This window comes from Bemisia tabaci, chromosome 5 (genome assembly GCF_918797505.1).
Source record: "Bemisia tabaci chromosome 5, PGI_BMITA_v3".
NCBI classification, from domain to species: Eukaryota; Metazoa; Arthropoda; class Insecta; order Hemiptera; family Aleyrodidae; genus Bemisia; species Bemisia tabaci.
The window spans coordinates 30,293,473-30,310,356 of NC_092797.1; the positions used below are offsets into that span (position 1 = coordinate 30,293,473).

General features: G+C 41.3%; 1 protein-coding gene across 1 annotated transcript in view; it reads right to left on the reverse strand.

Annotated features, from left to right (window-relative positions):
- Positions 1–13,990, reverse strand: part of E23 (ABC transporter G family member E23) — a 128,537-nt gene extending 114,547 nt beyond the window's left edge. The window contains exon 1 of the mRNA XM_019051992.2: positions 13,140–13,990. Within this exon, the coding sequence (XP_018907537.1) occupies positions 13,140–13,246 (107 nt within the window). The 5' untranslated portion in view covers positions 13,247–13,990. The remainder of the gene's footprint in view (positions 1–13,139) is intronic.
- Between the last annotated feature and the right edge of the window lie 2,894 nt (positions 13,991–16,884).

Here is a 16,884-nt window from a genome sequence, read left to right on the forward strand (position 1 = left end):
TGTATTTCCTTGTTCCTAAGTTTCGACTGCGAGCTTGTCATACGAAAAATTTTAAGACGAGAAAAGATTTATTTACCTCGTAAAATAAGATTTCATAATATTATTACTATAAATTAAGTTCACCCTATTCCTCGAATTATTTTGCCCCAATCCTTTTCCAATGAACGACATACTTGACTACTTCACATTAACTCGGACTTCACGTCAGAATAACTCAGCTCTGGGTAAAATCCTATATAATTCCTCTTCATATACAGGTGTTTTGAAGAAAAACGAAAATTAATTGTTAGCCTTGCTTCTCTATAATAGAACACAACCTTTGCGACTCAGATTCTCAAATCAAAGAGAAAAAATTCTTAAGGATCGATTTAAATGTTCAAGAAAAATATCTTCAGAGGCAAAACAGAAAACTTCTCTTAAAGGAAAAGAAGTGGCAAGACGATTCTAAGAATCAAAGTGCTCTTCTCTAATGTTCTTAACTTGAGAGTTCTGATAAGTTCTATCGGTTATCTTTCAATGTCAAAAAGTATTGATTAAAGACTATCAAATTGGCGGACGCATCTGTGCGCACAATCTATTTTAAAAACATAATAGTTACCAAGCGAATAGAGTTTTTTCATCAGCCAATCTATTTCCTTGATACGGATTGAGTCCGCCATCCCATCCTCTCATTTTTGCCTGCAATTCTCAGTTTTACTTTTTTACTCTTACAGTGTTTCTTTTGGGTTCCTTTGAAGTGTAAACAATTCTTGCGTTAACTTTCGTACATTTTTATAATGTCTACAAATCTTTTCTTTTATCCTTTCACCACAGACTTGTAAGAAGTCCGTTCAGTAATTTTATATTCGTGCATTTTTGACAACAAGTGAGTGCACCTTGGATGACAGGAATTTTTCTTAGGTTGTTTTGAAGAATTTTGACCCATGAAAAACTGGTTAAAAGTCACGTATTTTAAGCTCTCGTTTAAAGCGATTGGCTACAGCCAATGAAGGGAGAGCGCAAGACGCACTACTCTGACTGGATGGTGATTGGCCACCGTCGCGCCAACCGCGAATCGCAAAGATGGCCAAAATGGCGTCCGGAAATATTCCTCAGATTCCCACGGCGCCGCCGCGGTTTGATTGGTATACATATATCTATATATCGGTATATTGAACAGTTTATGTATACCTTTGCCACAGTCCAATAATAGAGTACCTAAGCATACATTGTAATAGAAGAGAAATAGCGGTCCTCTTTAAGAATCTCGTTTTAAAGTATCATGGTCGTCACAAAAATGAGGGGTTCGAAAATGTTAATTCCATGTAGAAAAATTCCTCAGGAGTGTACTGAAGAATGGATTAAAGCAAACATGTACGAAAATCTCGAACGCACGATAGTTTGTCGTTTCCCAGACGAAGGAACATAACTCCATTCCAAGGTTGCAAAATCGACTCAAACAATAAAATTTTGGTACAGAAGTATGACTCTGCAATTTCTGGCCGAATTTTTCCTGCATTTATCTTGTCATCTGAAGAGAAATCAGTAAAATGTTCCGCTATAAATGTCTATGCAGCAGTTTTTCAGAAAAAGTTCAGTCCGTGAGTAGAAATTTTACCACCTTGAAATGTAGTTACGTTCTTCCAGTAGCGTCGCGTGCTATGCGCTACATCGATTGATCTGGCACTTAAACCTATGGAAAAGGATCGATTGACTGGGTGTTCGCAGCGAACACCTAAATAATCGATTCTTTACCACAGATTCAAATGGGGAAATATCGATAATCCACCATTCACGCTACGCAACTGCGTTCTTTTGCCCAAAAAACGATGGGTTTCGGTATACTGTAGGTCATAATAAGGCAATTTTAGAACCGTCTCCATCACATCCATGTCATCCTCATCAAAATTCTCAGTTCCGTCCACGAAAGAAGACCGAATGTCAGCGCATTGAATAGGACGAAACAAGCACCGCACACGGAAGAACCATTTCTTGGAGACCCGCCTTACGTTTGAGAAGCAGAGGGCTATCAAATGTAACAGTCCGTTGACATAAAATAGAGAGAACCGGTGTGGATTCGGAGAAACTATTAATATTTCATGAGGGCAAAATTTTAAATTTCGGGAACCAGTAATAAGCTGGCGTATGGACGCGTATTAGATTTCCTTTTTAAAATTCCTCGTCGTTCCTCCTGATGCAGGTAAATCCAGAGACCTCGTTCATGCATCCAAGTCTTTTTGTTTTAAGCTCTTTCTCGATCATAGATGCCGAGAGAAGGCCAAAAAAAATGGTAAGGGAGACAAGACCGAGCAGGAAGGGTACTTCCGAAGGAGGTTTAGAGGAAATTTCTGGCTGTGTTTAAACAAAAATTCAACATATTCCACCAAAGAGTGAGCTTTGGAATAGATAAAATTGTGTCGTATATTTTTGGTGGGTAATTTATCACCTAAAACTGATGTCATAGATTGTTCCCCAAATTAAAATAGAGGGAACTGAAAGGAACCTGATGATGTAAATAAGTTAATGCTGAAAATTGATCCTGATATGATTCGCACTCAGGCTCAGAACTACTATTAGATCTAAGCGCATCCATGCTGTCCTAGATTCAGTTTCCCTTGATCGCCGAATGAAGAGTGAAAATTCAAAACCTGTGAAGGGAGCAGTCAGATATTTCTAAGTTGGTGCGGTTATTTCTTCCATTTACCGAAAATCCAGCGACCTGACAGTTCGAGTTCATTTTGCAATCAGGAACTGCAATCTCCGGCTCAGTTAAGAGACAACGTGTGTACCTTCAGTTTCCCTGAGCACATAAGTGTTTTTACGGATGAGTTGGAAATTGTAGTTTCTAATTGTAAAATTTACTCCAATTACAACTCGTGTCGTAGAAATAAGACCAAAAAGTGTAGAAAAAGTCGAATGCAAAGCCAAAGCTTTCCGCAGTCTCTTCACGGTAAAAGGAGCACTATATGCGCGATCTCAGCAACAGCTGATGGCGTTTACCCGATCAGAAATCTCCAATCCTCAAACGTTTAAAAAGATCAGGTACGTACCAACTCGCAATCGTCAGGGTGTCCATTCAATGAGTCACTGCTAGTATGTCCACAATCCAAAAAAAAGAAAAAGAAAAAGTCTCAGCAGTATAGAGCCGAAAATATAAATCCGAAAGCATGTTGCACGGTCATTTTTCCGTTTAGTCGGGTAGTGGTCGGCCCGGGGGGGAGGGGGGGGATTCAAGGCCACACGTCTGCACTGTTGCCGGACGGTGACGGTGTGTCGGAAAAGTATGTTACCTAGCAGGGTGGACGCTGCGGGGTGCGGGGGTGGGGCAGGGGGGCAGGAGGGGGGGGGGCGAGGATACGGATACCGATGTTCCTCGGAGTCTGAGCTAACTGTGCGAGAGGCCGGATACTTGTTTCGGAAACTCGTTCCCAATTCTGCGAAGTTCCATACTCGGTTCTCCTTCTCGGTCGTTGCCGTCCCCGTCCCCGACGGAGTCGCCGCGACCCGCGACACGGGACACGACGCACAGTGGATCGAGTCGATGGAGATGTTGCATGTGCGAGGAATTTGCGATTTGACTGTTGATTCTTACGTAAAAATTCGCGAGAAACACGATGGTGCCACTGGTTTCCTCAAATCAACTCCCAAGCTCAAAAAAAGCTCTCAAGTTGAGGCCAAAATGGAGGGGATATCCCACGCTATTCCGAGAGTCCACCTCTACATCAAGACAAACTCTCCATGCAAAGATAGGGAGCAAATGCATTGACAGGGCTGCCACTTTATTTGAGAACTCTAAAATTGAAAACTAGGGAACACTAGCTAATTTACTTGCTCCCTATCTTTGCATGGAGAGTTTGTTTTGATGTAGAGGTGTACTCTCAGGATAGGGTGGGATATCCCCTCCATTTTGGCCTCATTTTGAGAGCTTTTTTGAGCTTGGGAGATGATTTCAGAGAAAACCAGTGGCACCATCGTGTTTCTCGCGAACTTTTACACGAGAATCAATGGTCAAATCACAAATCCCTCACACATGCATCATCTCCATTGTTACCGCCTTATAATTGAAATTTTTGTCAAATTTTAGCTTCTTATCAATGTTACGGTGAGTGTCCATCTTGTTTGTTTATTTACGGCCGTAAGAGATTCATGAAGCCTATAAACTCGTTGACGAATCAAAAAGCGGCACAGTCTTCCTGTAGTAAAGAGCATACGAATGGCCATACTCTGTCTATGACGGTACTTTAAATAGAACCACTTTTAGGATCTCTAAGTCTTGCATAGACGGAGTTATAAGCGTTTAAAGTTTCCAAATTTTGTCCGGCCTCTCCTGTTGACTCGATCCACTGTGCGACGCGACGCCAAGTTTAGATCCGTGGTCCGCGGGTCGATCCTGGATTGAGACAAGTCGGCCACTCGGCCGCCTCAACTTCCAACCAGCGTTGCCGTTACCGGTGACCGCTGACCGCGACCCGACCGACCGCCGACGACTCACACCGCCGGCGGCAATGTCACGGGCCCTTCCAGCCCATGCTCCTCGGTAGGAGGCTCATCTTCCACGACCCTCGTCACAACACTCGCACCGAAAAAAACTTCGGCCGCGGAAGCCGTCCTACGGCCTATACACAGAGACAAGAGTTCCACTGGCCTCTTGGCGCACGGAAAGCAAAACATCGTGCATGGGACCCGAGGTAGAGGTCATATGGATCTCTGAAGTTTTCTGATCACGCATCCGAAAACTGGAGGTCCAGCTGCCGAAGTTCGAGTCAGACATCTGAAGTACTTAGGTACATACCGAGGGGTTCGGGTCACACATCTGAAGTACTCCGATACATACCGTAGTGCTTCGATGTCTGACCCGAAACTCGGCAGCTCGACCTCAAGTTTTTAGATACGTGATCCGAAAACTTCAGAGAAACTTTATATGACCTCAACTTCGGGTCCCACGCACGAAGTTTTTTTCTCCGTGCGACAGGTGGAAGCTTTTGCGTTCGGGAATTCAACACTGCCTTATGGACAGTTATAAGAGAGCAACAGTCTCTTATTTCGGCTGTTGACCTACCTACATGGTGGATGATGAGCCTCGGGTGACGTCATGAGCCGAGCAAGTTTCAAAACCTCAGCCATCTTCGGCTTGTTTGCTAAACAATACTGCCAACACGGTGTTCAACATCAACCATGTAGGTAAGTTAACAGTACGTGCTGAAGTCCCGAAATTAAAAGCCTCCACCATGGCCATGATACTGGTGAAGGGTCTCTTGCCTCTGGGTCCGTGTGACCATGGCAAGGGTTGCTGCAGCTCCGGGTAGACACTGCCTACGGTGATGCAGTTTTCAGCCGGGAGGTGGACGTTGAGGGTGGAGCTGCTGGAGGATTAATCTGGAAGTTAAGGTAGAGTACCTATATTAAAAGAGTATGGCCACTGGTGTTACCACCTCTGATTGGCTCAGCCATCTTAGGCTGAATGGAGCCCTTAGGACCCAAAAATGGTGGACGCCATAAGTTAATTTAATGCAAAATGACTCAAAATGTAGTTTTCTTTGCTTATCGTAATGAGAAATTTACCCAAATGCACTATTGCGACTTCTTTACATATTTTTACGGCTAATCGTGTGCAATTTTGGAGATAAATTATCTTAGATGTAGTAAGGTCGGCAGCAAGCGGTTGGTGATAACCGTCAAAAGTTGGCAATGACCTCCCTCCCATCCTCAAAAACCAAAACAAAGCACCGCCATTTTTGGGTCCTAAGCCTCTCCACGGGGCCCAGTGGCCATACTCTCTCAATATAGGTGTACTCTAAGTTAAGGTCGCGCATGGTCAAGTGTCTCTGCGCACGGGTTCTCCGGCTCCTTTGAGAAGAGCAAGTCGAAATCGAGGCACACGGATGCCCAAATGCCCTCAGCTGCCGCACTCTCTGCCAGACGTCCACGTTTCAGACAACATTCCTCGGCTGAATGGCCGCATCAAACACGTCACAGCAGATTCACTCTCGGATCGTCTCTTTTCCTCTCTCCTCAGCTCGACCCGTTTCCCGACTACCATCCATGAATTGAATTATGATCGTTGTTGTCGTTATTGGCTAATGTAACTTAAGGTTCTCCAATTTTTTACCCTTTTATTTTCAAGGAAATTTTGATTTTACTTCACAAAAAGAAACTTGAGGCATGGAAGATTTTTTTTTTTTTTTTTTTTTTTTTTTTTTTTTTTTTTTTTTTTTTTTTTGCCAATTTCAAATAGCCTATTGGCTAATCCCACGCTTATTACCCCAGCCCCAGGTGACCATTGCCTGAGACCATCAAACTCAGATTACCTGGCCGGGAAGCGAACCCGGGACCTCTTGGTCATTGGGCCAGCGCTACAACCACTACGCCACAGGAGACCGACAGAAGATCCCCAGGATCGAAGACTTCCATAAAACAGAAAAAGAAAATAGAGGGATTTTTCTCATGGACTCAGCACAACGTCACGATCTGGCCCAAGTATCACAAGCGCCATGCGACGTTTATAACTTTCCGCCGCCATTTTACTTTTTTTTAAAGAGAAATTGTTCAACAAAGCTGACCGAGAATTTCGCTGAATTTCCTCAATGCCGCCGATGAAATTCAAAGAAATTTTCTAACAGATTCAACCAGCAATTGCTCTATGAAAGAAGAAAATAGCGGCGGAAATTTTTAAACGTCGCATGGCGCTTGTGATACTTTGGCTGTAGGTGACGATATTTGCGCAAGCTTCCGGAACTGTCTCACTCCCCAGATCAAACATGGTCTTCGTTATTGAGTAATACAACTTTAATTCCTCTTTGTACGCGAGTCTCATACTACTAATGTAATAACTTAACTATCCGATTTTGAATCTTTTTTGTCTATTCATCTACTAACCATATTTTGGAAAGGTATGTTCCCTTTTAATTTTTCAATTTCCGCCTGTTACTTTTTCACGTGCACGCGGGTGATTCCATGCCATGAAGAGTGAGGAAGCAATGTAAAAATGTAACTAGAGAAAATGATAGGAAACGCGACTGTTTGCTTTGCAGGTTGATAACCTCGTGGTGATTCCAGTGCCTCATTGCCGCATATCAATCATATTGCCAGCAAAATTCAAGTCTCCTCTCATCATTTAATAATAGCCTTTATCTTTTTAGTTCTCATAGCGCCCTCTCTTCCCATCTCTCCTCCTTCTCCGCCTATTTAATCCTACATCGATGTCGCCGACAGGCTGTAGAAAACGGCATGTAGCGTCACAGGCTCAGGTTAAGAGCTGCTTCATATTTTTTTCCATGAGTGGTAATAACCTGACAAACCTTAAAAATTAAATCAAGCATTTGATTATCTAAGAGCCGTGTTGATGTGAGTGACTTTTCAAGTTCAGTCAAAACTTCCGGCTGATTTCATGAGGTCAGTCATTTAATTAGAGTCTAAGCCTATCATTTCTTAGTACGCTACGGCCTTGCTAAAATTTGACGGATACTTGAAGTGCCTGTCAAATTTTAACAAGTTCAGATATTTTAGTACACCGAAAAGTTAAACCAAGGCTGAAAGTACTATGCCAGCATTACGTATGGTGTTAAAATTCTACGATGATTAAAAACATCCTTGCTGAAAATAACAAGTAGGAACAGTAAATAAATTCTACTGATATCAGTTGAATATACAGCGCGGCCTGAATCTATATATATACTGATGTGAGTAGAAAGTCTAGTGCTGTCAGTAGAAACTCTCTCTCGATTTTGCCAGTTGATATAAGTGGAGCCTCAATTAATATGAGTACATATCCAGATGATATCATGATAGATTTTGGATCTCCGCCGTCTGATATCTTATTGAAACTAATAATCGCTTCGAAAAAAATTAAGATTCAAACACTGATCGTCTTTCATTTTCACATATGAAAATGCTTGCTGATTAAAAATAACACTTTTCTCGAATAAAAAAAGTGTTTTTATTGATATGAGAGGAATTTCTATACCTATAGAATTATTTTAATTAATTTCGGGAGGGTTCTTTAGGCGCATGCATGGGCGGAGATGAAGACGAGGAGGAGGAGGTGGAGGTGGAAAAATTTGCCGTAATGAAACAGTAAAACAGCTTATAATTAAACTCTCATAAGTACCTAACCTCACGACCCTCTCCTCCTCCTCCCGCAAAAATCGCCAACTCCGCTGCATGATTGATACTGACCTGCGGTATACTATTTTATTTTGACCTGCACGCGACTATGTATACCCATCCATTGTCTAAAAGTCAGTAAACCAACCGCACGCGGTAATTCATACTGAAATGCAGCAGGTCACGTCTGATGCATTATTTCGTCGCCCCTCTAACGTATGGGCGAATCTCTATTTTCGTATGAGTCACGGAAAGCATAAAGCTAAGCGGAGCGCAGGGCTCACGAGGACGTTGAGATACGTCCTATTGTCAGAGGAGGGACAATTTTTGCTTTGAATTTTAACCACTATCGGTGAGAGTTTACTACGGTGTTGTAATATCTTCGAAATGTTTTATTTTTGCGATGGACTCCTCATCATTCCTTATTATAGCATGTTTCCCAAGTATATGATCAAAAATGCATCAATATAAATGGATTAAGGGCAAATTCCTACGTTCATATGCATGGAGGAGAAAAAATGACCTTCGTCAACCGCTCTTCCGCGAGGTTTTTAATTGTTTTATGCTTGCACTCAGCGCCTCCAAAAGTATCCCCAACTACTTCATTCGTTCGTGTCATCATTACTATAAGCCTCAGACCCTTTAAAATTTCATCTTTCATCAGTTTGAAAAGAGACGTATAATCATAGCTGAGGGCCGGATGACAGAGACACCCCCCCCCCCTCTTTGCAAATTTTCATTATAAACGTAGCAGCCTCCAAGGAAAAAATAAAACCACGAATACCTTAGCTTCCCTATACTCTGAATGTATAAAAAAAAAAAAAAAATTAAAATACGAGCGTTATGGAATAAAAAAAATGAAAGTCAATCCACTTTCCACTCCTTGGTTTTTCTTCTTTTTTTTTGCACTTACAGAAAAAAAAAACTATTCCGGCTCACACAGCTGATTCCCCAGGCAACGATCATTTGTCACAATCACCTCTCTTGGTGAGATGAAGCAGCCCTCCCAAGTACAGATGATTAAAAAAAAAATCTACAAGCACTTCGAGAAGCAGGTAGGTATGAAAATCGTCGTTCGTCTAAACCAGTTGAAGAAGGGGCGTCGCCTGACACCGAAGTGAGCCCCAGCTGATCTCGGAGTCGACTTCGGTTAAAAGATACTGCGAGTGTGGAGGGGTACAATTTCATCTTTATAACTTCATAAGCTGAAAAGTATATTGTACTATTATACCTCCAAGTTCTGATGTTTAGAAAAAGTTAACGTTGAGGCATTATCGCGAAAAAGTGGTTATAGATTTTCATCGGTAACTGTGAAAAATCTCTGTAATTGCAGAGAGAGTAGAAAATGTATAATTTTCCCATGAAAATCCATCACTTTTTAACGCGGTATCCACAAATGACTCTGGTGGGTACATGGAATATGCTAGAAAAGTGACCCGCTTTATAGACTCTTTTACATTTTCCGCGCTTGTCGATAGATGGCAGCTATTGTGTTACTAACTCGTCACTCTCTTCCATCCCAAGATTGATTATTGAATGGAAATGAAGTTAAACACGCAACAAGAGTAAGAATACTACTCTGCATATTCTCTCATCCCCTGTGAGAATCATGAGATGGAATGAAATAAAAATGCAGCAATTCACAACTTGTGGGGTCAACCGTTTCCGTAAGACCGCGTTCTGACAGTTCAGTTCATTAGAGTCCACGTCTCCGTCTGTTTTTGGAGATCGCGGTCTAAGAAAGTTAGACAATCCACCCTCATGTGACTTTCATCAAAACCTGAGGTCCTCAATATAGTTTGAACAAATTCCAAGCGAAGTCATGACGAAGATTTTCATTTTGGGGCTATCAAGATTTTTAAAAGAGGAGGAAAGTTTGGAAAATGCGAAGAGGAGATCGAAGGACCAAGAAAATCTCATGAATAATGATAAAATGACGAGTGCTGTCACAAAGGACGCGCTCGCAGCCAATCGTTGGCATAATGAAGGAATAAGTTCTTTAACCACACGTATTTCCTTCTTTTTTTGTTTAATTAGCATACTTAATTGATTCAATCTTCTCTAGATTCCAGATTTAAAATAGCAGATTTTAATCACAGCTTTAAAATAGCTCAGTTTTGAATGTCAGATGCGAAAACCGCAATTTGAGAGCTGAAAGGATGCCAAGACGGATACATTAATGGTCCTAAATGCGATAAATTTGAAAAAAAATTAGACTTCCTAAAAAGTAAGCAGTAGATCGGGGGTAGAGAATAGCTGTGCCGAATTGTAACTGAAGTGAATTTTTAGACAGATGCGCGAACTGCAATATTCCTATGCATTGAGTATCAATACAATGGAAATCTCAGACCAATAAAGAGGTAAGTAGGTGACATTTCTTTTTTAGTGTATTTTCTGAAGAAAATACACCATTTTTAAAAAATGGAGATGCAGTTGATTCGTAATAAGTTTTAAATGCTAAGTATACTTCCCCATAAAATTAGCTCGACATTCACCTCCATAAGATCAGTTGCGACCAATTGCGAAGACCTAAAGTAATTTTTAAACTCGAAACTCGTTTTTCTCAAAATTTCAGCAGTGTTACTTAGGTATTTCATTCATCCACCGAGAGCTTCAACACTCAGATATCTATAGGCGCGAGCTAAATTACAAATTAAGCAACTGAATTGGACTGGACTTACGGCAAATCATCCCTATTACAACTGTGGAGGAAAGGAGCAATTTAATACCAAAAAACAAAAAACGATGCGATGCGGCTCTTCCAAAAGTAAGAAGTTTCTAAAAAGACGTTCCAGAAATTGTCTCTATACAAATCTAACCTGTCAAATCAAATCGGACAACTTAGTCAAGCTTTTCAAAGGAATCTCGTCATTTCGTTGAACTTTCGCGTAAGAAGTTACCGTGAAAGGAAATGATTTGCTTTCCATTAACAATACCCGTTGAACTTATACATTAAAAAGTATTAATCCAGAAAACGGCTAAAGATTGCACTGTAACGCACCGAAACCTTTTTTTGTGCCTCATATCAACTCAAAATCGAATTCGCCCTTAAATACCGAGTGGCAGTCATAACAACTGCGTTTACAAATGTAACCGTGAGAAACACAGAGCGGGGTTGAGTTTCATTTTCGTCAGGTCGGAAAAACCACAGAGACCGAAATAATATAGGAAATTCAAATACAATGAAAGTCGTTGACCGTTTATTCCTGATAAGACAAAGTAAGTCAATGATCAGTCGCGATGAAGAGAGGCGCACAAAAAAAAAGGAAGCGAATTTATGCTTGTCTCACTTTCACTGTTTACTCACCTGATAGCCAATGTTGTTCAAATAGCGCGAACGATTCATTGAGTGTCAATTTGAAACACTGTTTTTCAGCGGACTACTGTGCTTTCTTTTTTATCTAACAAACAAAGAGTACGCCCAGGTTCAGTCACTCCTACTCCTATTCCTATTAAGTTCCATCTTTTGTTAACGAGCCAGCAACAATTTGAGGCTTGACTGCCGAAAGCCGGGGTAATTAAATAAGTGCTCCAACATCTCTGCGCGGCTCTTGGTTTCTAATCGATACAATTGTCGATAATTAAACGGAATCACATGAAAACTAAAAGCTACCAGCGAGGGTATGAACCTTATGACCTTGATGAATACTATCATGGTTTGGTTCATGGTGATGGTTTTCTTTACGTTGAAGATGGGAAGTATTGATCGGGAGAGCCAAGCACACTGTTTCCTCAAGCATGATATCGATCTTTTCCTCCCTTCAACCACCATTTACTATGCTCTAATTGAGGGTATTATTTTGGGGCCAGCTCGACCCAAGAAGTCTAGAGTGTATCAATATCGATTTCCTGCAGATCGAAGAATACGAAGGAAACGTGGGAAATTCTCGTATTAGTAATCAAACTTTTTTTTGGCGGAAGGGATTTCACATTATTTTATTCAGCTTTCAGTTTAAAGCATCGTCACTATTTACCACCGCAAACTATTCATACTTAAAATTGACAGATTATACGCTCAGTTATGATAGTTTCCTAGCTCTGACCGAGTAGGTAGCTTCTGCGTGCAGTTGTGCGCTCGTGAATTATGAGCAACGCGTAATTCTCATGGCTCGAACCAGACGTAAAAAAGTGGCAAAAAGAAGTTGCAGAAAGTTGCAGAGACGCTGTCACAACGTTACTGCCGAAATTAACAATGCAGCAACATTTCTGTTACGTTTTGATAAAGTTATTATTGTCCGTCGCGGGTTGAGAAGGGACAACAAGAATAATTAGACGTATTTAATCACCTGGAACTATCTCTATCGTAAGTAGGGCCCTGAGATCTATTAGGATAAATGAATGACAGGAGGGCCCACATTACAATAGATATAGTTCCTCTGGATTTACGTACGTTCAATTGTCGCACCTCTGAATTGCTAGTTACTGGCTTTGTACTTGAGTGTCGAGCTAGGTACGTGTATGCTAAATGGAGGTTTGATGATTTCTTGCACTTAAAGACATAATTATTATTCCCTCAAAAGTTTTTAAATATTCTGTGTGTAAAAACGTCTATATTTGGATCGAATTCAACGAGAAAGGACCAATTTTTTCTCTAGCAAACCAGCGGCCCGATTATTGATACTGTGTCGGCCCGACACGACAAGACAAAACCCTATCTTAAGCATGCAATATATCGCAATTCGATGTCTTATTGGGCTGCTATAAACTTTCAATGAGCGGCCTGCAGGAAGAGGTATGCTTGTAGGTTGCTTCGACGAAATCCACATTCATCACTATGCAATTGCTTCCTCATTCTCTGGATCGATTTCACCGACTTGAAATCTCCTAAGAGGAAACCGATTGTGCGCCTGGTTCTATTTGTAGTTGATTAAGTTCTTGTTGCAATACAAAAAAACCGAGTTTTGAAAAAATTGGGGGGTAAATGATAATTCTAACCGCAAATTAGACTTACTTTGTCAAAAATCAACGAAAAAAGCGCCTGCAAATTATTAGAATAAAAATTCTGGTCGAGAAAATTTGTTTTGATAAGAAATGAGAGAAGAATTTTTCAAACTCACCTTTGACTTTTTGGAGGAGTAGTTCTAACCATTGTTCTTTTCTCGTCCTTTGGAAGACGAAGATAATCTTGGTCACCCAACAAAAACAGGTCCTTGGATATAATCATGTCCTCTTCAAGAGAAACTGATTTGATGATGGTTACAACGCACAAAATAAACCGTGTAAACCGCAAGACGATGAGAATGAACAAGATAGGAACGATGATGGGGAGGGGATTTATAAATGACGAACGAACGAAAACACGGGGTTTCGGCTTTATCACAAGGAATCAAAATGTTCTCCTCATGTTGAAAAATCATCTATTCTACAAACTGGAAACTTGAAGGTCCGATTCAAGAAACATCTTTCACGTGTAAAAAAAACCAGGGGATCCAACATAGTCCTCTGAAAAACCGAACACGTGCTCCATCGAGAATCAACCCGCGAGGTGACTTACACAGACTCGTTTTTAAGTCAATAGAAATTTACACTTTAATTTATGCGATTAATATTGTCTTTAATGATTAAATACTGGAATACGGATGATTTTATATCAATATATTTATATACTAGATAGAAATAAATATATTTTAATACAAAAATAAGTGAACTGGCTGGTCTAAAAAAACGAAGGCGATTTCCGAGAAAAATGTATGAACTCAACGATTTTAATAATGTAAAAAATTAAAAATATATAAATCGAGTAGTAATATCACTTTTCGTAGGCACTTGCTGAAGAAGAGAGGAGACGAAGCTGGAGACGAAAACGAGGATGACAGCAGACCGGACCCGACACTTTTCACAATGTGGTAAGCTTCATGACTGTGCCAGACCGTAGTTGGGCTCCCAACTTGACTGCCTGGAAGTGCGAGAGGTGACTGGCGCTGCTCTCTGGCGTTCTTGTGACCAACTACTCCGCTGATCTCCTTCCTTTTACCAGTTAGTCTATACCTCCGCCTACCTAACGTCCTAAAACGACTCAGCCACCGCACCGCCACTGTTGTTCGCATTGCCGCACAGTGGATCGAATCAATTAGGGAGGTCGACCATAAGATTTTTTACTAAAAGTACAATTTTTGATGTTTATTTTGTCACATTTTAAATATTAATGAGTGCCTCCAGAGGAAAATTTCACGAGGAAACCAATGGAACCACTTATAGAACTTCAAATTTGTGTATGAACGGAGTTATGAGCGTTTAAAGTTTTCAAATTTTGTCCGACTTCTCCCATTGACTCGATCCACTGTGTGCCGTAACGAGCGCGGATTAACACAGCCACCCGCCGCGCTCCGCCACCGTTCCTGCTCCTCCGTTCTCCAGCTTATTAACCTCTCACCCTCGCCCCCCCCCTCCCCCGCATGGGAATCTGGCTCCTGGCCACCCGTTTGCCCTAAAAATCACAATCATGAAACTCAAATTTTACGATGTCACCGGTGACCGAGCCTCTACTTTCTCTCTCCTCCTCATACCATACCATACCGTACCATACTCCAGCCCCTCCGCCAGTTTAATACCTTCCTGGAACTGTTTTCCCTTATATGGTGAATCAGTCCAACGTCACCCACATCATAACCGGAGCTTAGTGTCCAGCCAATGTCACCATGATTCAGTGACGTTTCCGGACGAAAAATTGAGAGAGAACGGAATGAAGCTCTTGAATTCCACTGGAATTCGCGATTTAAGTAGTATACCCTATGTAGAATACTACGATAAACACCACCTATATTTATGCTGCTGTGCTAAGGAAGAACGCCGTAAGAGCATTCGAGAGTTGCCAAATTTCCTCTTTGAAAATCGTTATTTTAGAGGAGTATCGTGAATATTTTTCCTTGAAATCTTCAGACTTTTTACATCGAATCACGAACGAAATCCTCTGAGAAATCAGAAGAGAAATATTCACAAATTTTCCTGAAAATCCGCATCTTGTCGAAGAAAATTTGGCAACGCCTGATGGTTCATACTGCGTTCTTCCTTAGCACGGCAGTATGGTAAAACTGTAAAAATGCGTACCTGGGTTGCGGTGTTTCAAAAACCAGTGGCGCGGCATGAATTGCGATGTATCTATTGTTCTTCCATTTAAACCTATGGTAAAGAATCGATTCTTAAGGAGTTCGCTGCAAACACCCTGTTCATCGATCCTTTTCAACTGGTTTAAATGACAGAACAATCGATATATCGCAAAGCCCGCCACGCCACTGTCAAAAACTTCGCTATTTTATTTTTTAAAAGGAGACCAAACCAACATCATGTCTTGAAGTTTACACAGAGTATTCTTTATGAAGAGGAGAAAAATCACTGAAATTTTAAAAAAATTACGTTCAGTATTTTTGTGTATAGAAAATAAAGTATGACGGGAAGTCTGCAACGCCGCAAATCGAGATTCGTATTTCTGCAGTTTCACCATCTACTGCTACTTGTTTTCTCTTAAATAAACTCCTGAGCTCAAATGAAGCACTTTAAGTTGAGGCCGGAATGAAAGGGATCCCGGAATTGTGAGCTAGTTCATCTCTACCTATAACCAGTTAAACTCGCCACGCACATGTTGGCAGTGAATACATTAGCAGGGTTGCATTGGGTACAGTGTTCGGAACTCACCTTTGAGTTTCAGGAGCCATGTGGCTTATCAAGCTCGATTTTTAGGGGCCAATGGAGATTTTTCAGGGGCCCAATTGACTTTTTGCTTATATATCTCGGCGCATTTAGCGGAAAGTTAGACGCAAGATATTTTAGTTACAGAACAAGTAGCTGTAACATGGGAAAAATTCCGAAAAATCACCAGACAGAAAAATTACGATTTTTTTCTGTAGGGAGGTGAGGGGCAATTTTTAGGGACCACGTTGGCGCAGTCTTCATTTTTCAGGCGCCATGGCCGATCTCTTAGGCGCATTTTGCGCGTCAGCACCTGCGAGTTTCGAACACTGAGTAAGTGCAAAACTAAAAAGTTACCAATTTGACTCAGGAGCTCCCGCACACAAGATGACAAATCCTCCGATGCATTAGCCTTATATTTGTCCGTAGATCGTCAGTGGCGTGGCGTGCTTTGCGGATGTATCGATTGATCTGCCCTTTAAACCTATGGAAAAGGATCGATAAACAGGGTGTTCGCAACGAACACCTTGCTAATCGATTCTTTACCATAGCTTTAAATAGGGAAATATCGATAATCGATCATTCACGCCACGCCACTGTAGATCGTAGAAAGTTTGCGAGGATTTAAAGATGCATTTCCTGATAACGCTCGAGATTTCCTTAGATTTTCTCCTACAAATTCTAGTGTGGCAACGTGGGCTCCCACATGCTCGAATAGCGCGGCATAATCGTTCATGTCTCGCGTATTCAGAACGCACAAAGTATCATCTACCGAACGTGGAGATAAGTTCGCCTTCAATTTCCTATGTAGGCAACACGGGCTCCCACGTGGTCGAATAGTGGTATCATCGTGAAACAGCATGCTTGCTCGGAATACACCAAAAATATCCGTTTACCAAATGTGGAGAGGTGATGCTGACGCATTTACAGTTCGCCTACAATCTTCGAGGTAGGCAACACGGGCTCCCATGTGGTCGAATAGTGGTATCATTGTGGGATTTTTCGCTTTTTGGGGACACAAACGAGAGCGGAGAGATTAATATTGCGATTTATTGCTCGAATGTAAATCTAATTCGAAGGAATTGGAATTGTCACACGGTCTTATTGTTGCATCGCCGAAAGATGAATTGCAAACTTACGTTTCTGTGACCTCTATCATTTGGGAAGGCTTTAAAT